Source organism: Pelobates fuscus, chromosome 2, assembly GCF_036172605.1.
Source record: "Pelobates fuscus isolate aPelFus1 chromosome 2, aPelFus1.pri, whole genome shotgun sequence".
NCBI classification, from domain to species: Eukaryota; Metazoa; Chordata; class Amphibia; order Anura; family Pelobatidae; genus Pelobates; species Pelobates fuscus.
The window spans coordinates 251,009,026-251,035,444 of record NC_086318.1 but is presented as its reverse complement, the minus strand read 5'-3'; the positions used below and the strand labels follow the sequence as shown (position 1 = coordinate 251,035,444).

Here is a 26,419-nt window from a genome sequence, read left to right as displayed (position 1 = left end):
CGTCATCTCTGAATGCGCATGCTCTGGCTGCGATTTTCGCATTGTGGATTGTGGAAGTGGCCTCTAGTGGCTGTCAGGGAGACAGCCGCTAGAGGCTGGATTAACCCTTAATGTAAACATAGCAGTTTCTCTGAAACTGCTATGTTTACAGCTGCAGGGCTAAAACTAGGGGGACCTGTCAACAAGACCACTTCATTGAGCTGAAGTTGTCTGGGTGTCTAGATTGGTCATTTAAATATATTTTTTTTGAAACTCCCTGTGGTTTAGTTTCGTCATCTTCTCCAACTGTGCAGAAAAAAATTTCAGCAAGTTTCCCTGACCTTGGGAGACTATTATTATGTTATTGTTTATATAACGCCAACAAATTCCGCAGCGCTTTACAGTGGGTGGACGAACAAACATGTAGTTGTAACCAGACAAGTTGGACACACAGGAACAGAGGGGTTTAGGGCCCTGCTCAATGAGCTTACATGCTAGAGGGAGTGGGGTAAAGTGACACAAAGGGTAAGGATAGTATTAGACTAATGACAGTTGCAAGAAAGGAATCAGTCGGGAGCTATTAACAGTTTAATTGATACGATTTTATGAAGAAGTGGGTTGGTTTTTAATGATTTTTTTGAAGGAGTGGAGACTGGGTGAGCATCTAACCGAGGAGGGAAGCGAGTTCCACAGGAACGATGCAACCCTTGAGAAGTCTTGAAGGAGAGCATCAGAGGTGGGAGTACGGATACAAGATAGATGTAAGTCTCCAGCAGAGCGTAAGGGCCTAGGCAGGACATACTTGTGTATTAGGGAGGATAGATAGGTGGGAGCAGCATTATGTAGAGATTTGAAAGCAAGAACCAGAATTTTAAATTAAGCCCTATATCTTACAGGAAGCCAATGTAGGAACAGACAGAAGGGTGAGGCATGGGCGGTGCGGGGGTACAGGAAGAGGAGCCTCGCCGCCGCATTCATTATGGACTGTAACGGTGTAAAGTTGGGAGCACGTAAGACCACCGAGAAGCGGATTACAGTAGTCAAGGCGAGAGAGGACAGAGAATTTGACCAGCACCTTAGTCGCATCTGGCGTTAAGTAGAGTCGGATGCGCAGTGAAGCGGCAGGATTTAGCAATAGACTAAACATGAGGCGTGGAGGAGAGGTCAGAGTAAAAAAAAAAAACCTAGGCAGCGAGTTTGGAGATTAGTGGAGGAATGCTCTAGGTCAAGACATTGGAGGTTTCTGTGAGATTGATGTTCAGACGGTGGTGTCAATTGGGTCTTAGGTATGCCGATGTCAAAAGTCAGCAGATGGTGGTCTAATAGAGGAAAAGGAATATTGGAGAGATTAGAGGCGGTATAGAAATTGGTGAAGGCGAGATCAAGAGTGTTTCCCGCTGTATGGGTTGCTAAATTGGACCATTGCGCAAGGCCAAAGGAGGAGGTTACAGAGAGCAGAAGAAAGGCATCAGTGCAGTTGGGGTTGTTGATTGGGATATTGAAATCCCCAAGTATGAGGGAAGGAGTGCTAGATGAAGTGGGGATGCCAGGAAGAAAAGTGCTCAATGAATAGCCTAGGATAATCGGGGGGCAGTAAATGATAGCAATTTTTAAAGGAGTGGCTTTAAATAGGCGGACTGTGTGAACTTCAAAAGAGGAAAAGGATAGGGCAGGGGGAGGTATGATTGGTTTAAATGTACATTGAGGGGAGAGAAGGATGCCTAAAGCACCTCATTTACAGTTGAGTCTGGGAGTGTGAGAGCATTGGAGCCCACCAAAACAAAGAGGCAGGAGTCGCGCTATCAGAGGGGGACAGCCAGGTCTCTGTAAATGCAAGTAGTGTAAGTGAGTCTGAGATGAAAAAGTTGTGTATGGCTGTTTATTTTAAATTACTGCAGATGGAGCGGGCGTTACAAAGTGCACACTGAATGTTGGTAAGTAAGGGTAAAAGGCAGGATATGGTGTTGAGGTTTATGGGGTTTCTGGTTTTCTTAGTGTGTGTAGAGAAGGTGAAGGGCCCTGGATTGGGAGAGACATCACTAACTGCTAGAAGCAGGAGGAGTGAATGGGTTTTGTATGCATGGGGTCTAGGATGAGATCGATTGTGGGCAGGAGTGAGAAAAGTAAATATGTAAATGTGGATGGAGGATGAGTGAAGTGGGTGTAAGGAGAAATGGTTATACTGAGGGAGACGGAGGAAATAAAGAGGAGGAGAAGACAGATCATTGCTAAACTGTGAAAAAGTAAATTGGAATATCAAGAGCAGGTGAAGGCAGGGTAAACATTACGTTTTATGGGTTAAGAAAGTGCAGGAGTGTACCAATAAGAGGCAGTGTGTACACCTGTATTTCTTATCTAAAATTTGGGGGTAACAGACAATCTATAAATGTAATAATGAGCAAGGGGTGGGGCGGTATGGGGAAGGCGTGTATCAGAGTTTCTTACAGCAGTATTGGGTCTTGAGAATTCTGAAAATCAGGCTGTTGAATAAAGATATGCGAGGGTCAGATAGACTTGCAATAAAGCTGACTAAAAAAATATGTCTGAAAAAATACTGGTAGTTTTGCACTCTGCCCACTTTATTAGCCATAAAAAAAGCTTCAATATTTTATAAATTTATTAATCTTCTTCAGCCCGCCCCCCACCCCCTTTTTTTCCTGTCCCAATATGCAGTGTTTCATTGTTATATATAGCTGTGCTTTGGAGGATGTAATTGTTCTTTTGTAGTTTATTGTAGGAAAACACATGAAGCCACAGACGCCTTTACAAAAGACAGAAAAAAGTTTTGAGAGAAAGATAAAAGATGTTTAGTAATTTATTTTACATTGAGCAAATTGTTTTATTTGTGGTATACTTGGTCCAAGGCAGAAGCTAGGATTTATTTGTGAGCAACACATAGAATGCAGGACACTTCTAACCTAGTAGATTTAAGCAGTCATCATTAACTTAATTATAAGTGTGGTTTCCATTTATGTCTAACGGAAGCAAAATTGAATGTACATGCTTACAGCGAAGACTGCAATATAAATGCATTATTGGGAACATTCAGAGTAGGAACCATTTTTACTTCTGTCTACAGGTATGCAAATTGAGGCATTATTCTAGTTATACTGCATGTAAATGTATCTATAAAAAGTTATACATTTTTTCTTTAGGATTTTCAGTGGATTGATTTCCACTACAGAAAATAATCTAAAATAGCATATTTGGACAACATCTAGTTTTGGTCTTACTTTAACATATTGGACTGCTTGCTTATAACATTTTGTCTACGTACTCTAGGAGAACACATGAAATTGCATGTGCAAATATCTCCTATATATTAATAATAAAATCACAATTTTGGATCTGCCCTTATGGGTGGCATCAGACTGATATTGGTTCAATTTATATAAAAAAACGTTTTTTGTTTTTTTAAATTGAGTTTGTATTTGGAGGAGCATTCCAAATTAGGTGTACTGCGTACCTTAGATGCTAGGAATGCTTAGAATTAGCTATGCTAGGTAGGATTTTTTTTAAATCATTAGTTTTGCTCTGTATACCCACCCTTCCTGCACCTCCCTCACACCCTGCCAGGTTTCCCTTTTTACTGCAATGCTATCATGAGTATGTGGGAGCTCTCGTTTAGTTTTCTATATAAAAAGAAACATATAATCAGTCTCAGTTCGGCATTACTATTGAAAATTAAGATAGCATAACATGAGTGTTTTTTTACCTATATGTTTACCTTTTAATCTTTAAGGTTTTTGGTGATTTAGCAAGCACACCACAGACTGCATATATAAAGTGACTTGATTAATTTACAGGAGTATGATTGGCTGAAGGGCTTCCTGGAGGAGTGAGAGCTCACTGCAGAAACTGAGATATTCTTAAAGGGACACTATAGTCACCAGAACAACTACAGTTTATTGAATTTGTTCTGATTAGTAGAATCATTACCTTCAGGCTTTTTGCTGTAAACACTGTCTTTTCAGAGAACACGCAGTGTTTACATTACAGCCTAGTGATAACTTCACTGGCCACTCCTCAGATGGATGCTAGAGATCCTTCCTGGGTCATGGCTGCCTAAAATGCATCCAAACATTCAGTGTCTCCTCCCTCTGCAAGCAGACACTGAACTTTTGTGTTTGAATTGTGCTAGCTTTGCCTCATTGTCAGTCTCAGTCAATCCTATGGGGAAGCACTGTGATTGGATAAGGCCACCGCTTCTGATGAGGTCAACAGACAGCTTGTTTTTCTGAGGCAAACAGTATGCAGTATGCAGTAAGCTTCAGGCTTGAATACAAGTAAGTAATGTTTAACCCCTTAAGGACACACGACATGTGTGACATGTCATGATTCCCTTTTATTCCAGAAGGTTGGTCCTTAAGGGGTTAATTTGATTGATTTTGCATACATTTCAATTCATTATCTATAATGCATTAAAGAAAACACTAATAAAGCCAACTATAGCCTGAATTTTACCTTTAAGATAACCTTTTTGACTACTACAGAAAGAATGCAAGCTACATGTATCTTAATGAAAATATTTATACCTCAAAACATGACAAATATTAATGCATGAACAAAACACCCTGTCGAGGTTTATGAAACAATTTGAACCAATAATGCAGAATACCTAGAAAATGCCTGAACTATAGACAACACACAAATTATGATCTTACACAAATATATCCTCAAGATTGTCTTAATCCATTAATGTGGTTTTAAAGATTACCAGCAGACACAAATATTTTGTGGTCAGTAACCGAAAAACATTTTACCTAAGACGCCTGAATTGCTACAAAAACAGACCTGACAGGAGACAAAATCTTGTCAAGTAATAATGTTACTTAAATACTCCATGCACAAAACAGCTTACAATGATTTACTAAAGAGATATAGTAAAAATACTTTCCCTGTGAGTCAGTCATGTTTTACTCCAGTAATGTGCTTGCTGTAAGACACAAACTGGGTATCCGTTCTAAAAAATTACATTCTTCTACTGTTTCAACTATGTGCATATTCAAATGGTATAAAATATATTTCAACAATGCTGCATTTTGACCAGATCTGATCTAGAGTTTAGACTTGTATTGGGGCATTAGAGACCCGAAAGAGTCCCATATGGTTTATTTAGCCTATAACAGGCAGTAATACATTTATTTCCAGGTTTCTATCACTCTCTCAGATAAGCTTACAGAGTTTTCCAACAGTGTATAGATTTATTTAAATCACTAATTTTATGTGATTTGACAAATGTTATTAAACTCTCAGGTACTGTCTGAAGGTAGTCTGTCAATCCAATTACAAACAGTTTGATAATTACCTTGCTGTGTTGGTTTCCTGTAGTCCTTTTGGTGTGAGTTACTTCGTATTTAAAAATGTTAACATTTGTATGTCCGTGTTATCATAGTCATTCATAGCCGATCTAAACAGTACTCATTGGCTGAGAGTCAGTTTACAGCTCTCAGGCAATGAATATGGTCTAAACCTGGGGTGAACTTCTGTTTTAATATACTATAAACTCAGACCAAAAGTAGCTGTAGGCAACCAACACAGCAAGTTAAGTGTCAAACCATTTGCAAACGGTTTTACAGTGTACGGTCTAATGGCACCTCAGAGACTCCTGGCACTGTAATTTTGACCACAATCTCTAGCAGCTATATTCCTAAGAGTGTCACTTTACCCAATAAACCTTCAATAATAATTTAACATAAATTGAGATTCAGGTTTTGATTTATTTATAATATAATTACGTAGTCAGTTTGCTTCAATTACCAATCCTCACAGCTACCCTCCCTTAACACAGATGTATGGATTCTTGCCAAGATGCAGCAACTAATGACCAACTTTATTAAAACATAATAAAACCACTGATGTATGTGCTGCAATACTATGAATAGCATATATGGCTCAGTGTTCATTAGGCCTGTTCAATTAACAATTTCAACAAAAACATATATATAACATACCTTAGCATAATCCTTTGTTTTTAAGGATGTTAGGAGTTCACTTATCGGAGCTGAGAAAATAAACTCTGCTGCTATTTCCAAATCCTGAAAATAGAAATTACATTTACAAAAGATGAATCCAGTGATTGGAGTATGTCAAACAAAACAAAAATAAACAATATTGCATTCATTTACCTTTCTTAACATTTTTGCAAAACCAAGTGCTTTAGATGCTCTCTCTCTCGCTTCATGAAATAGCTCTTTCAATGCTCGACTTGTTTCAATAACTGATCTCCTGTTTCAAAAATAAAGTTTGTAGTTTCAAAAACTTACAACCATTTGTACTTAAGTAAATATGTCCAAATCCACTAACCATATAAAATTATAAGAACAGCCCTAGACACTGAACCATTCCTGAAGCTGCATATCCCTACAATCAGGTATTGCAAATCAGCTGGTAAAAAATATGAATTGCTTTGGATATGTGCAATAAAATGTTTAATACAAATAATAATAAAAAAAAAAAAAACTAATTCATGACTCAACGGGCACATTTTCCTTTGACCTGATAAGACGCAACAGGGCTGGTTGCTTATAACGCATAATTAGATTTTTGAAGAAACTTTGTAAGACATAATTTTACGTAGCTATGTGGTAGAAGAATGCACTACTTATAATAGATACACACACAATATAAATGTTCTAGTTGAAAAAAAGTTAATAATAAACAAGTTTAAACATAATAGCAATCAATGATAGCACTACTAAGCCAAAAAGACACAATGTGCCATACTACATAAACTATCCAAGTAAAAAGATTACCTAATCTCATCAGAAACAATGCTATCATCAGGACTGGCCCAGAATTCATCACAGCTCTCCTGCAGGCCAGAATCCAGGAAATTCCCAGTAGATTTAAGTAACATGCCTGCTATATCACTGAAAAGACGAAAGAAAAATAGTTTAAAATTTGAGGAAAAAAAAAAACATTTTATTAAACTGTATAGAGGAAATACGTAGCATTTAATATGAGCCAACCATTCTGGGTTTTACAAACTACATATAAAGATGGATGCAATAATTTCCTAGTCACGGTCACTTCTTTGTCAATCACTCCATTGAGTAAAACGTGATGTACAATTTGTTGTAAAGGAACACTTCAAGAATAAATTATTAGAATCTAAAAACAAATTATGCAACAGAAGCATAACATAGGTCACTTCATCTAAGACTTATGATTCCAGGGCTAAACACGCCTCTAGTGGCGGTCTTCCTAACAGCCACTACAGGCACTTCCACGTTTCAAACAGAGTTGAACTTTTTGGTTTTGTGATGTTACGGTCATCAATTAACGATTAAAGGCAAGAATTTGATTGGATGAGCACATCACTCGCTGTGCACATACTTCTCTATGCAAAGCACTGGACTGGAGTGAACAAAAAGCCAGGAGTGATGCTTTAAGGAGAAGGAGCAGCCGGCAACCAGGAAAAAGGTAAGGCAAGTAAAAAAACATTTTCTACTATGTTTTCATTTAATTTAGGGGGTACTTTAGTATTTTCTGTATTCCTAACTGTACTAGTCTAAAAATGGAAAACAAAAAACAAAAATTGAACATCCACATTGTGGAACCAAGGCACTCCTTACCAGAAAAGTTTACCAGCCTGAGCCTCCCCACCTCTTATATAGGGGGTGATTTCTTTGGTGAAATTCCATTCTTCCTCTAGTAGATTCTTCAAGCTGTGAGAGGCCTGAGGTAAATGCTGTAACATTTGGATCCAGCTCCTCATGTAATCAAAATATACCTAACAAAAAGGAGAAATAGGTTTCAGAAACACAAACTGCATTTACATGCGATATAGCTTGCACATTTTATTTGCATTATTCTCCATATTCAGGGATCTGGAATTTATATCACCTGACACTTGGGACATGCTGTCCTGAGAACCAGGCAGAAAGATTTATTCTTTTAGCCCAGCCACATGCTAATAATGGGCAGAGAGAGCACGGGACAGGCTGCATATCCACTGAACATCAGCACAGATAATCTGTAATGTGTGTGAGTGTCAGAATGTGTAGTTTGTGTGTGTATATGTCGGGGACAGTGTCTCTTTTGGGGGCCAGTGTGTGCATGTTAGTGTATGGGCTTATGTGATAGCATCACTATATTCCTAATGCTACAGTGCTCCTTTAAAAGTCAATAAACCTCCAGTCCATTAAGACTGTTAAGAACATTTAAATATGGATGTGTAGACAGAAAAACTATTAGGACTATATTATCATTTCAGCAACATCTCATTTACATTTAAATGTAAAATTATTATACATCTGAATAGTTAAAGACAGAATAAAAAAAAGGAAAGGATATATTTTTTCTTGTATTAACAAGTACTTTTATATACTGAAGTTAAATGCACGTTTTCTTGCTTACAGTAACTAAATACACTGTTATAACCACATACATTTTGGTTTCCATGTCACTATAGCTCCAGGGTGATGCAATGAGCTAACCACAAAACTTTGGCGAGCATAAATAACTTTACATATGCAAAACTTTGAAGTACAGAATCCTTCAGATCAATTATTATTTAGAAAACCCAAGGGTATTTAAGGACATAACCTAACAACAACCACCTTAGATTTTCTCCAAAAATAACTCCGATCTTACATACACACAAAACAACTGACAAAGTACACTACATTGTGTAGCGGATTGGTACCGGGCTGTCCCACGACATGTATGAGAATAAGTGTATTTGGTCATATGGCTGGTTTAATGTGTATGAACATGTATAGAAATCATGGTATCCGGTTATAATGACAGTTAAATGTATGTAAAGAATTGTATTCCTCTAGTTGTTCGGTAGAATCATTCAAATAAAACAAGGGAATGAAACTACCGAACAACCAGACCACCCCGTGTAAAGTGTGCCTTCAATTACCGTTTGCAACAATGTTGCAAACGGGTAATTACCTATTCCTGCAGTGTGGTCTTTGTTCTCTGGGTGGCCGCCATTCGGGATGCGAACACGTGGCGGCGGCCATCTTAAACTGCCGAACAGCGGTGTTTTGCCGTCGAGTGTCTGGAACCAAAATCGGACACTTGACTAGGCAAACACCGCTGAGACCTCCAGACTCCTAATACTTCGTGGGGAAACTACCGAACGGCCCGCCGTTCGGTAGAAAGAACCCCACAAACTAGGGGATTCATCCGAATCCCAGTCAGGCCACTTAGCAGTAATATTTCACCCCTTTGCATTCGCCTGTTTGTGACCGACCGCAGGGCCAGAATACATGGAACTGTTTTCGGATACTTTACCTCTGCGGTCGGTCCAAACTTCAAAGTCCCATAACTCCCGAACGCTTCATCCGAATGGGCTAATTTTTAAGTATGTTGGTCCCCCAGAATAGAGCTATCTGGGGATGTTGGATTTGTGGATGTACCCCAAGTATTTAGGGTACATCCAAAACTCGGGAAAAACTGTGTACACGATAAGGGGATTATGATGCTGGAGGAGGGGAGGAGATCTGTGGGAGGTTACTACTTAGAGATTGGATAATGTCTTAAGTGATAGAACCTCCTCCCTTGCATGGGAGAGGGCTTTATAAGGAACTGTGGAATAAAGCTTGTCAGTTCTACTCCTGAAACTGTGTGTCGTCCAGTTATTGGGATTGCGATGGGGATACTGCTGTATTACTTTACCTGCTGGAAACCTTGCCTGTGGACTTAACATCACCTTGTTCCTGAGCCTCACTGGGATCTCTAGTGGAGAATAGCTGTGCAAGATCGGCTCTCCGCTACACATTGTTTTGTGAAATATATTTGAACAGGACATACTGTGAAGACAAGCCTAAATAGGGTATTTCTGCTGCATCTTTTAAAATTAAAGGGACACTATAGTCACCCAGACCACTTCAGCTCAATGAAATGGTCTGGGTGCCAGGTCCCTCATATTTTAACCCTTCACATGTAAACATAGCAGGGTTAAAAAAAATTAAAGGGACACTATAGTCACCCAGACCACTTCAGCTCAATGAAATGGTCTGGGTGCCAGGTCCCTCATATTTTAACCCTTCACATGTTTACATAGCAGGGTTAATTCAACCTCTAGTGGCTGTCTTCCTGACAGCCGCTAGAGGCACTTCTGCGACGCTGGATGTGAAATTCGCATCCAACGTGCAGAACGTCCATAGGAAAGCATAGAGACAGCTTTCCTATGGACTGTTAGAATACGCGCGCGGCTCTTGCTGCACATGCACATTCCACTCCACTCGGGAGCGGACGTCGGCGGGGGAGGAGAGGTCACCAGCGACAGGGAGCCCGGCGCTGGATTAAGGCAAGCTGTTGAAGGGGTTTTAACCCCTTGAGCGCCACGGGAGGGGGACCCTGAGGATGAAGATGACCCTGAGGATGACAGAGTCAGGAAAACGGGTTTGTTTTCCTGACACTATAGTGATCCTTTAACAATGTGTGCAATCAAGCTTCAAGTTTAAATACCGTATTTATCGGCGTATAACACGCACTTTTTCTCCCTGAAAATAGGGAGAAAATCATGGGTGCGTGTTATACGCCGATATCCCACATTTACTTACCTGTCTTGAAGCGTGGGCCGGCTTCACAGCGCGCACCGCGGAACTGGAACTTAAATTTCAGGTTCCGGTTTCCGGCAGGACTGAAAGGAAGTGTGCACACTATTGTGTGCACACTTCCTTTCAGTCCCGCCGGTACTGGAACTTAAATTTCAGGTTCCGGTTTCCGGCGGGACTGAAAGGAAGTGTGCACACTATTGTGTGCACACTTCCTTTCAGTCCCGCCGGAAACCGGAACCTGAAATTTAAGTTCCAGTTCCGCGGTGCGCGCGGTGAAGCCGGCCCACGCTTCAAGACAGGTAAGTAAATATGGGACAGAGGGAAAGTGCACTAGGGGACACCATGGGAGGGGGCACACCATGGGAGGGGGCACACCATGGGAGGGGGCACACCATGGGAGGGGGGGGGGGGGGCACACTATGGGGGGGTGGAGAATAGTATGGGAGGGGGGGGGAAGAATACTATGGAAAGGGGGGGACACTATGGGAGGGGGTGGAGGATACTATGGGGGGGTGGAGAATACTATGGGGGGGTGGAGAATACTATGGGAGGGGGGAGAATACTATGGGAGGGGGGAGAGAATACTATGGGAGGGGGGAGAGAATACTATGGGAGGGGGGAGAGAATACTATGGGAGGGGGGAGAGAATACTATGGGAGGGGGGAGAGAATACTATGGGAGGGGGGGGGAGATTACTATGGAAAGGGGGGGGGAACACTATGGGATGAGGGGGGGGGAATACTATGGGAGGGGTGGAAATTTCCTGGAATTTCCTTCTGGAAATGAGGTGCGTGTTATACGCCGGGGCGTGTTATACGCCGATAAATACGGTACAAACACTAATGTGCCGAAGAACCTTATTATTCCATGTGAGCTAATGCTTAAAAGTGCCTTAAATGGGAACATTTCTCCTGTTTGCAAGCAAAGTGGGTATAAAAAATAAATGTAAAATTTAAAAATAAAAATCAGAATTTCTTTTTTATGTAAAGGGATTCAGAGAAAAGGCAGTGTTTACATTACTGCAAAGAAGTAACACCTCTAGTGGCAGTCAGACAGCCCTAAAGGTACTTTCTGGTTAGTGCTGCATGGAGGCGCTGAATGTTCCTATACGCTAATTGGTGCAGCATGGTAATGCACGACAGCCTAACAATACTTTCCTGTGGGAAAGCATTGGATTGGCTAAGATAATTAGTTTTGAGGATCTCAGTTGAGGGGGCAGTAAGTGGGTCCATGAACCTAAACCGCTATTTAGACCTACAGTGTTAGGAATACATGTTTGTATTCTTGACACTATAGTGTTCCTTTAACACCTCCAAAACTCCATAATCTTACTGCGGATAACCAACACGTGTTTAGGGACCATAACAATTTTACTGCTTTTGGAGAAAGCAGAAGCTCCTTGTAGGGAAGAAACATAAGGCATACGTAATGGGTGAGGACTTTATATTACAATTGTCAAAACACTCAAGAGTCACACTTACCATTAACATTTTGTGTAGATCTTCTTCAAAGGAATCAATGTTGCAGTCAAGCTTCTGCAAGTCATCCAATACCTCCCTTAACATGAACTGATAATATTGCTTCATTAGAAGTCCACCTTTCAACACTTCTTTGCATTCCCGTACTAACTGTATAGAGTAGAACAACTGAATTAGCACTTTGAGATGAGAAACATCGTAATAAGACATTTAGCCACGCAGCCAAAACAATTCCAAAAATGTTTAAAAAGAGTACCTGTTCAAAGTAACAGGGTAACACTATGAACCTCCTGGAAGTTAGTTAATTTTGGCAACTGAAATTGGACCTCCTAAGTGACGATAAACTGAATTTTCTCCATGTGCTAGAGAAATGTTGTAAAGTAAAGATTTTTTGTTTTACATAGACTTTTTTAAAGAACAAAACCCACATTTTAGCTTGCAAACCATTGACAATAAAGCACTAAACACAAGCTATATGTGGGAACAGAGCCTGATTATCCAAAGTGAAGCCTTACTTTCATTTTGGAGTCAAGAAGAAATTGTTTTCCCCTGGTGAGAGCACATACAGCACTGCAGCACACCTGATGGGTTTGCTCCAAGAGATGTTGTTTGCTATACGGAGGACTTAAATTATAAAAAACAATGATTAAAGCGGCTATGTATTTCGAAACACTGGACTTCCAAGGAAGTAGGATGTGTTTTTTTTTTATAAGCTGTCACGTTTCACTCTCAGAGAGCTTTTTCCCCCTATTATATCTGAGTAAAACTGCAAAAGAGTTTTGCATACATGGGGAAGGTTTTTTTTTTTTTTTTCATCTGGCACAGCTTTCAGTGTGGGTGGAGGCCAAGTTTGTATGCAATGGGTTCGGAACCTGTAAGATCATGGCAGAGTATGCCTAATGAATACTGTTGGAAACAAGTATTCCTCCGCCCCTCAAAAGATAAGACCCACAAAAGACTGTCCAGGAACGTGCATCAATTGACCAATGGATAGACTGTGTATGTAAACCTTACTACAGTTGGATCATATAGTGTTTTGTGACAATGACAGTGATGGGTGGTCGTTAATGTATACTGGTTGTAAATATGTGTGAGTGCTGCATTGTAGAGTGTGGCGGGTGTTAAGGCAGACTGCATAAAAATTGTGAAATGTCTTTGCCAATTAGTAAAGGTAAATTATGTGCCGATTGAACAATAATACTTTTAACACTATAATCATATTTCTTTTCCTGCACCTCACTGACACAAATTCAAAAACACACACAAAAAAAAAAAAAAAAAAAACAGGGACGGGGCATGGCTGCTGATCAACAGGTCGCATGATGGAGAAGCTCCTCTGATTCTATGCAGCCGATTCCCTGTTCATACTATTCTCTGGGCTAAATTAAAATTGAGTTTTATTCATAGTCCGTCAAAATTAACACTGCATGGAGGGGCTGTGGAAGGGGCAAAAGAGACAGACCAGGGCTTGGGAAAGAGACACCTAGAGGGGCTGGGGACACAGGCACAGAGGGGCTGGGGAAGGGACTAAAGAGACAAAAATAGGCTTTAAAGGAGCACTATAGGGTCAGGAACATAAACATGTATTCCTGACCCTATAGGGTTAAAACCACCATCTAGCCACCCTGGTCCCCTCTTGCCTCCCTAAAAATAGTAAAATCTTACTTGTATTCAAGTATGAACCTGCTGCCTCTGCCTGTGAATTTCATCATCAGAAGTGGTGGCCTGATCCAATCACAATGCTTCCCCATAGGATTGGCTGAGACTAAGAAGGAGTCAGATCAGGGGCAGAGCAAGCACAATTCAAACACAGCCATGGCCAATCAGCATCTCCCCATAGAGATGAATTGAATTAATTACTCCCTATGAGGAAAATTCAGTGTCTGCATGCAGAGGGAGGAGATACTGAATGTTTGGATGCATTTTAGGCAGCCATGACCCAGGAAGGATCTCTAACAGCCATCTGAGGAGTGGCCAGTGAAGTTATCACTAGGCTGTAATGTAAACACTGCTTTTTCTCTGAAAAGACAGTGTTTACAGCAAAAAGCTGAAGGTAATGATTCTACTCACCAGAACAAATTCAATAAGCTGTAGTTGTTCTGGTGACTATAGTGTACCTTTAACGGAACTCATTAGATTTTAGTCGTGTTGACCAAAACCTACTGGAGATTCAGTCGACTAAAACCTACTGGAGATTCAGTCGACTAAAACCTATTGGAGATTCAGTCGACTATGACTAAAACCAAATTGAAATAAGCCGCCAAAATTAACACTGCTTTGACTACCTCTATATCTTCGTTTTTTTCCTGCCTCCTTAAGTCTGATAGCTAGTCAAAGTTTTCAGGAAGCTCACCTGATAGCAAGGAGAAGTAATTAGACCTCCACCTGAATATTAGCTTATGAACTTGGGCTTCTCTTCGTAAAAATATGCCAACTGCCACATTCTTACCATTTAGTGGATTGCTAGGAAGCCCAGCATCCAGAAGATCTATAAATCTATAAATAGTTTTTAACAGCTAATGAGTTATTCCTGCTGAACCACTATCATCTACTGCTATTGACTTCTACGGATATTGAACATATGATAGTCGGGTTTCTCACCTGCATTGCCCAGTTAAAACTAACTCAGGTGGATAGCAAACCCTACAAGATAAACCTAAAAGGCAGCCTAGAATAATTCAGAAACAACTGTACAGTGGAAATAAAGCTGCAGCTCAATAAATGTGTAGATCTACAAACCTGCTTTATACTCAGAAGTGAGGGTTCTCCAGCAGGTCTCTGTTCCAGTCTTAATTTGAGACATTCATGAATAACATTTAACAGGACCCTGCAGAGCACCAAAAAGGCAGGCTCAAAGGACGGCAAGTCCATGGACTCCAACTCTTCCCATGAAACAGGACCATACGTGGGTTCATTGTCCTGAGAGGAACCAGATGACTGCCTCAACAGGTCAGGCAAGTAATCAGAGCACAACATAAGGTCAGGGAATTCTGAAAACTACATAACAGACAGAACAAAGAAAAACAATGTTTATTAAGTCTTATATTATTAGCATGTATTACATTATAGCACATATCATGACCTTTAGTTGGTTATCTGGTATAGTTTGGTAAGGAGGACTGCAACGATTACTACTGTAATTTAACACAAATTACATGCATATAAATGTATTATAATACATATCCGTATAGACAAACGTTTATAAAAATATTGCGAGCTAGTGGACCATAAAAATAAAATTACGCAGATATCCACACACATAAAATAGACGAATTAAAAATGGCACATATTTATAAATGAAAAAAAAACTGGTGATGCAGCCCTAGCCACACCTTCAATGACAGACTCATACAGCCTCCCCTTCAAGAAAATTACAATTTTTTGTTATCTTCCCTCATTGCAATGTGTTTAATTTAGAATGCATTACTTCCTGTGGTAATAGCTATGCTAAGTACTACAACAGCCTAATTTGTGTGATTCAGTTAGTTCAATTAAAGCAGGAGATAAGAACGTCCCAAGTAATCATAGTATGCTTTAAGATCTGGTTGACATGCCAGAGGAGGTGTGACAAGGGCTGCATACACAGAAACAAAAGTACTTTACAGGAACACTATAGTGTTAGGAATACTAAGGATATAGTGCCCTAGTCATCGTTTATCTCAAATTCTAGGTTTTGTTTTGGTTGAGAACTTGTACAATTGCCTTCCTCCTTAAAGGGTTTAGGTAAAGTTGAGGATGCTTAGTGTCCTAATGTGTTCATGAAAATTACTATCAGGGCAACTGCTACATCATTGTTAATTGAACACATTTTCAAAACTGGTTCATATACACCATTTCTACAGAAAACTATTGATCTTTAAAATTACATTAGGAGCTACATTGAATATCTCAACTTTAAAGTGGATTTGATAAGATTATTTTATATATCCCATTATATATTATAATAACCATAAAAACAAAAAATTATAGTATGACAATTTTATAAAAATAACATTTACTTAAAAGAAATAAAAAGCTTTTTTTTGTTCTTAACTTTAAAGCCCTGGTAAAAATAAGTTAACAATTTTAGATCAAGGTTAAAATAAGCAAAATATGCAACTAAAATAAAGGAGTACTTTTTCTGATAATCAACTTGTAAATCCTACTAAGCTGGAAAAGAACATCAAACAAGCACTCATGAAAATGAATTCCTATTGCGTAACACAGGATAAAGTGCTACAGCAATTAAGGTTAATGTAAATAAAGCACACCATGGTCATATAGTATTCAGTCACATGTACTTAAAGATATAGTAAAGAAATAGCCAAACCAAACTTTTTAATCCCAAGGTTTATTTTCCTAAACACAGCCCTGTCCGTTTTTCAGTTTTCCTTTTCCTTATGCCCCCTACATAGTAAAGATTTATACTAATATCTTCCTTGCTCCAGATTTCAATATTTGGGTGAAGTCCATATTTTCTCTTCTGCCAAGGATTACATTTTTGCCCGTCTGTGGTAATGATATTATTGATGGACTGTAGGAAAGTTTGATTGGTAACTGACAAAGGACTTGCATTTTCATAAAATGAATAAGAAAATGTCTACTTTTCCTGATGCATCAACTGCTATACACAGGGCTGTGGAATAAAAATTAAATCTACTTGTTCAAGGCACTAGTGGTAGCCCAATCTACTTGTCCTCACAGAATATAATATCAATTACAAAGATTGGGGTCCTTGACCAACGCAGGTTTCTTGTATTAACCCCTTAAATTCTCTTTTATTCCAGAAGTTTGGTCCTTAAGGGGTTAAACTCACTTTCACAAAGTAAATCTGAATTTAATATTTGAGGCAAAAATAGCTGATCTGGAAACATTCTCTCTTTGTTATAGCTAGAACATTGATAGTTTTGCTTTAAATTTGCCATTTAGATTTATTTTGCATAAATTCAAAGTTTTATGAATTAATTACCCTTTGCATAATCGTAGTCTCTCCCTTTGTCATAGTAGGTGTGTCCAGTTTGCATGTAATGTGTGTGCAGCCTGCATGTAATGTGCGTGTCCATACTTATAAAATACATGTACATTAATATACATGAGTATATGTATGTATACATAACTCTCAAAACTTAAAAGTATAAATTGTACAATTTAATCAAACCTTGCCCTCACAGATACTGACCCACTTACTATACAGCCCCACTCCACCTTTCGCATCACAAGCAGTCTTGATTCACCCGCCCTCCACCCATATCAATGTGGACATCAATTCTACATCTCTGTATCCGTAAGGACAAGTAGACTCCACATTTGTTATTCATTTTATGAAAATGCAAGTGCTCAGAAAAAAAAAAAAAAAAAAAAAAAACAGACACAGGGAGCTACAGAGAAGAAAATTAGATTACCGTAAGTTTATTTTTGCTGACAGAACTGCTTGAAGGATCTGTACTAATTTTATGGACATAGAGCAGATGCAGTGACCAGACATAGAACGGAAGGTTCAAGATGAAAAGGAAGCAACAGTTCAGAACCTATACTAAAACCAATTTAATTTATGTATGACATGAAGGCATTACAAAATAAAATCAAAGTGTTGCAGTGGGTGCAAGGATAGCCGCTGGCTTATTTATTAAAACTGCAATCAACCTCATTCAATGGTTGACTGAGCCACAATTGTATTAAAGGGCATGGCGCCTCATATTATGCTTTATCTCTTTCTTTATTCCTCAGCAGCAAAGAAAGGATACTGTAAATATAGAAAGGAAAAAATTTAACATGTACCCTAGAGGGTTAACCACACTAACACTATAGCATCTTATCCAATAGGAATGCTCCTCGTACTATAATGTCCCATGTGACTTTCAGCCAATCCTCCTTCTTTGCTGCTGCCTCCTCAGCTAAGTATCACTCCAACAGTCTCTGTATAAATCTTAGTAATTTTTATCATATATCACTGTATTTGCCTAGTTTATTCAGTGTTTTGTTTCCTACCGTTTGTTTTCTCTGGGAGCCCTACTGGCTCCCTCATTCCCTCACCACAGTTTCCTATTTCCTCCCATCCCCCCCTCCCCTCCGCCTTCTGGTTGGGTTGTTTATTTGTTTATTTCCTCTGCCTGCACAGAACATGTGACCCTCTCACTGCCGGGTACCGCTATTTCGGTGGGTTGTGGCAGACGCTGCTCACGCATGCGCACGTCGCATGTGCGCGTTGCGGCGGCCATCTTGCGGTTGCCAGTTTTGCCATGCTTTTGCTGCGGCCATTATCGTTTGTTTGGGGGCGGGGCTAAGCCGCTTGGTTGGCTGTGTTACTGGGCAGCCTCATGGTGTTCCCCAGGAGCCATTTCTGAGGGAACACTCAGTAAGCATGTTTTCCTTTGGTCATTTTGCCTAGTAGCCTTCCTGCTAAATATGGTCAGTGCCTATATATTCTTTTTCACTGCCACTGTAGTACTGTTATCCAGCACTGTGGGTGTGAGCTCCCTACTCTAGAGAAAAACTCTATCCTCAGGATAATTTTCTCATATACACTTGTTATATTACTGTGTCACGCAGTCCCAAACGTGTTGGAAGTTTCCATCGCCGGATCTTCCACTAGTGTCACTAAATCCCCTACGCCCCTGATGGTGGCCAGTCCACCCACATATGCCATGCTGGATGAAGCATCACAGGAGAAAATGAATTCAGAAGAGTTTTATTCGCTCCTGGATGCTACCATGGCAAAATCAGGGACACCAGCCACTTTTTCGGCTGTGGGGACCATGTCTGATAATCTATCACACGAAACCTAATATCCACCCAGAGACCACCTACTCTCATTTCTTCTAACCCCCAGAGATTAAACCGGTAGCTACCCGTGGGCGTAAATCTGCCCCCAAAAAAATCCCGTCAATTGGACGAGGATGCCTCCAAAAATTGTCAGACGGACAGGGTACGTCCTGTCACAGAGGATGTGGTTGCACCTCAATGAAGAGCCTTCCACTGGGCAAAATCGGTGAGAAATTGCAAGACGGCAAAAGCCCTTATCAAGTCTTCCGAATCACAATCGGAACAAGAGGAGGCACTGAGCGAGTCCGATGAGGACTCTTGCAACTCAGACACATTTTCCTGACCATGGCTCCTTGTCCGGACCTGGTGTTGACCTAAAGGTTGGGGTAGATATGGCATGTACCACGTCGGACGTGGAAAAATCATCCAATTCTTGGGCAAAACAGGGTGGAAGACCAAAAAAAGGCCTAGATGTTTCCTTGCGGAACAGTCAGGATAAAATCCTGAATGTCTTGGGACCAATCGCAAAAAAATGTTCAACATGGTCGTGATAGCCTTAGCAGGTGGTACCCCTGCAGACTTGTAAGCTATCAGGGGGTGGATCCAACGATCCATACGTTTGCTTGGCAATGCCAATACGGCATTAGCTCTGAGAATCTAGCAATCTCAGAGCCTGGACCACAGGCAAAAGGCCTCCTATTTGGAGAAAACTTTGTTAAGGAGTTAGACACATACGTATGGACCTTCACGGCACTTGAGAAGGCGCAAACCAATATGAACAGAGTTCTCTCCAAGAGAGTTCCTCCTGGCGTTCATACCGGGTTCCAGAGGCTCCGATCACGCCAGGTTTTTGACACCTGAGCCCAAACCCAATTCACTGTTTTTCCCAGGCCGAGGCAGACCTTAACAGTCTCGCGGACCCATTGGTTCTTCCTATGGCCTTATGGCAAGTTCAACTTCATGCTACTTGCCGTCAGTTGCAGTGGGGGGCTGATTAAGACATTTTGTCAATGCTTGGCGCAGGCTAACCTCAGATGCTTAGGTCTTTGAAACTGTCCTGGGTTATTTCATATATTTCGTACTATATCCTCTTCAGAGGTTTTAACCCAACTGCAGAGTGTTCTCAGTACATGACAGACACCTGGTGTTGCAAGAAATACAGTCCCTAGCATCCAAGGGCGCTATCTCGGAAAATTCACCCTCAAACCCCAGGTTTCCTGAGCAACTTCTTCCTAGTCCCCAAGAAAGGTGGAGGCATTCGACCTGTCATCAATCTATGACCTCTAAACATTTTTGTCACATACCAACACATCTTTGAGACCTTCTCCTTTTGGAAGACTGGATGGTCAAACTCGACTTACAGGATATATACCTCACCGTTCCGATGGCCGAGGACTCAAACAATTCCTGCAATTTTCAAATTCAAATGCCTTCCATTTGGTCTCTTCTGCCCCATGGTGCTTCTCAAAACTACTGAAACCAGTAGTGGCCCTTCTGTGCAGTTCGTCTCATATATACTTGTATGATATACTAGTAATGGCACAGAACCCTCACATGCTCCATGTACACCTGTCCTGAACGATGACTCTCCTGAGCAACCTAGGTTTCAAACCTTCTCAATCCATAGAATTCATGGGAATCACCATAGATTCCATGTCTGGGGCACTCCTACTACCACCCTTTAAAATCAAATCCATAAAGAATAAATCCGTTGGACGTTAGCCGTCATCTCAGCATCGGCAGACTGAAAGCCAAACACCTTTGTTGCAGTCATTCTTATTCAGACTCTGTTCCTCTCGACTGCACAGCCAAAGAGGAACATCCGTGGTGGCTACAACACATGGAGGTGTGAAACAGTCGACCAATCTTTGGAACCGCTCCAGACTTGGTCATAAAATCAGATGCAAATACGCTCGGCTGGTGCACACGCTGCGGACCTACCTCCACTGGTGGCAAATGGTCCCTGGAAGAACAAAAAATGCACATCAATTGCCTCGAACTGCTGGGAGGCTCATTTGCCCTACGGAGCCTCTTGGGTGGATCAACCAATGTCTGCATACTTTTACGGAAGGACAACATCTCAGCGGTCCGGTACATCAACCACCTCGGGGGCACAAAGTCAACAATTTTGGCAAACCTACAAAGGAATTCTGGCAATTCTGCCCGGATCGCAATATCTCTGTGCAAACTGAGTACATTCTGGGGATGTCCAACAAAGTGGCAGATTGGAACTCCAGACACTTACGGGTTGCCAGCGATTGGAGGCTGAATCCTTCTGTTTCTTCTGTTTGCAGTCTCTTCGGGGCCATCTGGAGATCAACCTATTCACATCACGTTTGAACTCCCACCTACTGAGATTTTTCAGCTGAAAACCAGATCCAGAGGCTCTTGAAGTAGATGCCTTCCTGTAACCATGGCTGAGAACTCGCCATTATGCTTTTCCACTCTTCTCTCTCATTGCTCGGACACTTTTACATTTCAGGCATTACCAGACCTCCTTGATTCTCATAGCCCCGTTCTGGACAGCATAGCCATCATTCCCTACATTCATAAAAATGTCCATAGATTACCAGACTTCGCTCCCTGTCTTCTCTGACCCATTGCTGGATCCCAACGGGAACAAACATCCACTTCTAATTCAGGCACATTCCAGGCTATTAGCTTGGGCCCCAGGAACAAGGAAATACTATCTCCATGCCTGGAACTCATGGAATGGTTGGTGCATGGAACAACACGTGGATCCCATATCTGCACCTGCGGGTCATGTTCTGAGTTTCCTCACTTCACTTTGGACCAGGAACTAGCATACCGTTCGATCAATATATATAGATCAGCCATCTCGGGATGCCACCAGACTTGGAACGGATTTCCAGCACAAAACATCTTTGGTAGATCAACTCAGGTTTGCTAGTCTTCCACGTCCTAAATATACCTCCTTATGGCTGGTAGGACTCGTCCTTCGACTATTTGAAAACTGTCCTCAAATGAAAACCTTTCCTTCAAACAGCTCACAGAAAAAAATTAGTCATGTTGTTTTGTCTCATCTCCTGCAAACGTGTCTCAGACGTTCATGCACTGGACAGTACAGCACGTTCCTTTACTCCAGATAGCGTTTTCTTTGACATTTCAAGGCGTACGAAAACATCCATTAGCTTGGTCTTTTATCCAGCTCTTGCACATAATGTTAACCCTCTGCCCAGTGGCCTGTCTTAAGGAATATGAGGAAAAGACCTCCTCAGTACATGAGCCTCAATATGCAGATTAATTTCTAGCCCTTCGACGCCCACATCAGACTGTTTTTGCAATTACCTTATCTCGTTGGGTCAAATGGATCATGACGTCTGCTTGACATGGCATCCTTAGGCTGCAGGCTAGAAGACCTCCTCCGTTAGTCATTTTTCCACTGTGGTTTGTTGCACAGCTTTGAACGAGCATAATAAAAGCCTCCGTGTCCTTTAATAAAGTTACCAGATTTGACTAATTTAATGACGTAAAGTCATGATTTTATTAAGGACACTGAGGCGAGTATTATCCCACCCGATACAGGTATATTACACCCTCCCTGCGGTATATGTATTATTTTCACAAAAAGTATGCAGTCTTTAGGGTATTATTGTTCACCTAATTGACTCATTTCTGTTGACGTTAATGTTAAAAAATCTGATATACTATTATGATACTTGATACTTTGTGGATAAGATTTAATATCCAAGAGCCACATATTTCGCTGTCTTTACAGCCTCCTAATTTGTTCCACACTAATCCACATCGGTTCAATACACAGGATTGCAAGTTATCTGCTAAGTTCCATTGTTGGATCATTCAGGAGTCTCTGTCCTTCGCATCTAGTTGGTAGTACATAGCGGTCTTGTGTAGATATTCATCGGCATCATTAAGAGGTTTGGCCGACAGTCACATGAGACATAGTACAAGGAGCATTCCTATTGGATAAAATGTTATAGTGAGGTTAACCCTCTAGGGTACATGTTAACCTTTTTCCCTTTGTATATTTACAGTATCCTTTTTTTGTTGCTGATGAATAAAGAGATAAAGCATAATATGAGCCTCCGTGTCCTTAAAGGGACTCTCCAGGGAGAATATTTTACTCACCTCATTCCAGCGCCGGAAGCCTCGTGAAGCCACGCCCCCTATTTCATCAAAATGACGAAATAGGCAGGCGCGAGCAGGGAGCAATCAGACGCTTCCATTCGGAAGCTTCATTGCTCCCTTGTGCGCATGCGCGGCTTCGCCGCACATGCGCACATACTTCAGAGGGCGGCATTCATGACAGACTGACTGACAGCTCAGCTCGCGGTCTTTGCCCGCCCCCCTCCTCTGCTGACAGGCTGGAGAGAGAAGGCGCGCACACGTCAGACGTATTTTAATACGTCTGACGTGTACAGGGCCTTTTTAGGGCCCTGCATGATAGGAAGTCCCTCTGGTGGCCGTCTGAGTGACGGCCACTGGAGGTATTCCTATCAATGTAAACACTGTATTTGCTCTGAAAATACAGTGTTTACATTAGATTGCCTGCAAGGAGCTATAGATCTCACCTGAACAAATACATTAAGCTGTAGTTGTTCAGGTGACTATAGTGTCCCTAATCTGATCATTTTAGTTCACAATAGCTTTAGATAAGTCAACCTTTTAATGGATGCATACAAAACCCAATTACACCACCCACTTTCATAAGAAAGTTTGAAATGGAGATTTGACCTGGTTAGTTTTCTATGAGGAGGATGATGATGATGCCTAGCACTAACAAGAGAATAAGTTCTGGGCAAAAGGTATGGATGCAGGTGGCAGTTCTGTAGCTAATGAAATCCACATTTTAAATCAATGTTTTGGTTTTTTTTTCTGCATTCAGCATTTTTAATTTTCCAATTTGCTTGCACTGCACCTTCACAATAAATATGTCCTATTCCTATGCAGAGAATGTACCTCTACCAATGTCTATTGTGAACTTGTTGGAAGCTCCTCACTTGTGAATGAGTTTTCTTCACCTCTTTTTATTACCTATTTTGGTGTAAAAATGACTACAATATCAGTGCCTTTTCCAGTGGCGTACATACCAGGGTCACAGGGGTCGCGGCTGCGACCGGGCCCGGCCCACCAGGGGGCCCGGCCGCCCTGCGACCCAGGTATGTACCCACCGGCATCAGTACGCGGCGCGCGAGGGAGCTGAAGAGGGAGAACCCAGGGGACAGTGCTCCCTCGCGCGCCCGACAGCCAGCCGGGTGACAGCCTGGCCAGCAACACCACTGGACCCCAGGCAATCCCCCCAGCTCTCCCACAGGTAAGGAGGCTGGGGGGATTAAATTAAAAAAAAAAAAACGTTTGAGTGTGTTAGTGAGTGAGTGAGTGTGTTAGTGAGTGAGTGAGTGTGTTAGTGAGTGTGTGTGTGTGTTAGTGAGTGTGTGTGTGTGTGTGTGTGTGTGTGTGTGTGTTAGTGAGTGTGTGTGTGTGTGTTAGTGAGTGTGTGTGTGTGTGTTAGTGAGTGTGTGTGTGTGTGTTAGTGAGTGTGTGTGTGTGTGTGTGTGTTAGTGAGTGTGTGTGTGTGTGTTAGTGAGTGTGTGTGTGTGTGTGTTAGTGAGTGTGTGTGTGTGTGTGTGTTAGTGAGTGTGTGTGTGTGTGTGTGTGTGAGTGTGTGTGTGTGTGTGTGTTAGTGAGTGTGTGTGTGTGTGTGTTAGTGAGTGTGTGTGTGTGTGTTAGTGAGTGTGTGTGTGTGTGTGTGTGTTAGTGAGTGTGTGTGTGTGTGTGTTAGTGAGTGTGTGTGTGTGTTAGTGAGTGTGTGTGTGTGTTAGTGAGTGTGTGTGTGTGTTAGTGAGTGTGTGTGTGTGTTAGTGAGTGTGTGTGTGTGTGTTAGTGAGTGTGTGTGTGTGTTAGTGAGTGTGTGTGTGTTAGTGAGTGTGTGTGTGTTAGTGAGTGTGTGTGTGTTAGTGAGTGTGTGTGTTAGTGAGTGTGTGTGTGTTAGTGAGTGTGTGTGTGTTAGTGAGTGTGTGTGTGTTAGTGAGTGTGTGTGTGTTAGTGAGTGTGTGTGTGTTAGTGAGTGTGTGTGTGTTAGTGAGTGTGTGTGTTAGTGAGTGTGTGTGTTAGTGAGTGTGTGTGTTAGTGAGTGAGTGTGTTAGTGAGTGAGTGTGTTAGTGAGTGAGTGTGTTAGTGAGTGTGTGTGTTAGTGTTGGTGAGTGTGTGTGTTAGTGAGTGTGTTAGTGTTAGAGTGTGTGTGTGTTAGTGTTAGAGTGTGTGTGTGTTAGTGTTAGAGTGTGTGTGTTAGTGTTAGTGTGTGTTAGTGTTAGAGTGTGTGTTAGTGTTAGTGTGTGTGTGTTAGTGTGTGTGTGTGTTAGTGTGTGTGTTAGTGAGTGCGTTAGTGTTAGTGAGTGTGTGTTAGTGTTAGTGAGTGTGTGTTAGTGTTAGAGTGTGTGCGTGTTAGTGTTAGAGTGTGTGCGTGTTAGTGTTAGAGTGTGTGTGTTAGTGTTAGAGTGTGTGTGTGTTAGTGTTAGAGTGTGTGCGTGTTAGTGTTAGAGTGTGTGTGTTAGTGAGTGTGTTAGTGAGTGTGTTAGGGAGTGAGTGTGTTAGTGAGTGTGTTAGTGTTAGTGAGTGCGTTAGTGTTAGTGAGTGCGTTAGTGTTAGTGAGTGCGTTAGTGAGTGTGTTAGTGTTAGTGAGTGTGTTAGTGTTAGTGAGTGTGTTAGTGTTAGTGAGTGTGTGTGTTAGTGAGTGTGTGTGTTAGTGTTAGAGTGTGTGTTAGTGTTAGAGTGTGTGTTAGTGTTAGAGTGTGTGTCTTAGAGTGTGTGTGTTAGTGTTAGAGTGTGTGTGTTAGTGTTAGAGTGTGTGTGTTAGTGTTAGAGTGTGTGTGTTAGTGTGTGTCTGTTACTGAGTATGTTTGTGTGAGTCTGTCACTGAGTGTGTGTCTGTCAGTAAATGTGTGCGTCTGTTCATGAGAGTGTGTGTGTGTCTTAAGCACTTACCTTTCTCCAGCGCCGGACTCCCTTAACGCTGGGGATCTCTCCGTCCCCATCCGCCTCTCAGCTCTGAATGCACATGCGTGGCAAGAGCCACGCGCACATTCAAACCGCCCATAGGAAAGCATTACTCAATGCTTTCCTATGGACGTTCAGCGTCTTCTCACTGTGATTTTCACAGTGAGAATCGCAGAAAATCCACTAGAGGCTGGATTAACCCTCAGTGAAACATAGCAGTTTCTCTGAAACTTCTATGTTTTCAGCTGCAGGGTTAAAACTAGAGAGACCTGGCACCCAGACCACTTCATTGAGCTGATGTGATCTGGGTGTCTGTAGTGGTCCTTTAAGTGTATGTGTTTATGCATGCACTGGCATACATACCGCGGTCGCACGGGTCGCAGCCCTGCGACCAGGTGCCCGCCGCCATGTGTTGCGGCCCCAGCCTGCGCAGAGTAAGCGCTCGCGCGGGGGGAGGCCCCGGATCAGTTTTCGCACCGGGGCCCCATGGGTTGTGTGTACGCCACTGGTCTTTTCTCTTTTTTTTTTTCATTCCATACCTTCTATGGTGACGCTGACGACCATAATTCTTAGAGGGGATTGTATTGTCATATGCTGATGATACTAGAACTTGTAAGAAGCTCTTCTATGTGTGAATGGGCATTTTTATCTTTTCTTGCTACATACATTTGTACAGTCACACTGTACTATTTGATACCTCATTGTTTTCTCTCCTTATATGAC

The 26,419-nt window shown here is 41.6% G+C and overlaps 1 protein-coding gene across 4 annotated transcripts in view; it reads right to left on the bottom strand.

Moving 5' to 3' along the window:
• MAP3K4 (mitogen-activated protein kinase kinase kinase 4) overlaps positions 1-26,419 on the bottom strand; it is a 175,598-nt gene that overhangs the window by 104,270 nt on the left and 44,909 nt on the right. For all 4 annotated transcript variants that reach the window (XM_063443339.1, XM_063443338.1, XM_063443340.1 and 1 more), the window contains exons 3-8: positions 14,717-14,974; positions 11,981-12,127; positions 7,557-7,714; positions 6,735-6,851; positions 6,108-6,207; positions 5,934-6,017 (exon numbers count right to left, since the gene is read on the bottom strand). In XM_063443339.1, coding sequence (XP_063299409.1) covers positions 5,934-6,017; positions 6,108-6,207; positions 6,735-6,851; positions 7,557-7,714; positions 11,981-12,127; positions 14,717-14,974 — 864 coding nt within the window. The remainder of the gene's footprint in view (positions 1-5,933; positions 6,018-6,107; positions 6,208-6,734; positions 6,852-7,556; positions 7,715-11,980; positions 12,128-14,716; positions 14,975-26,419) is intronic.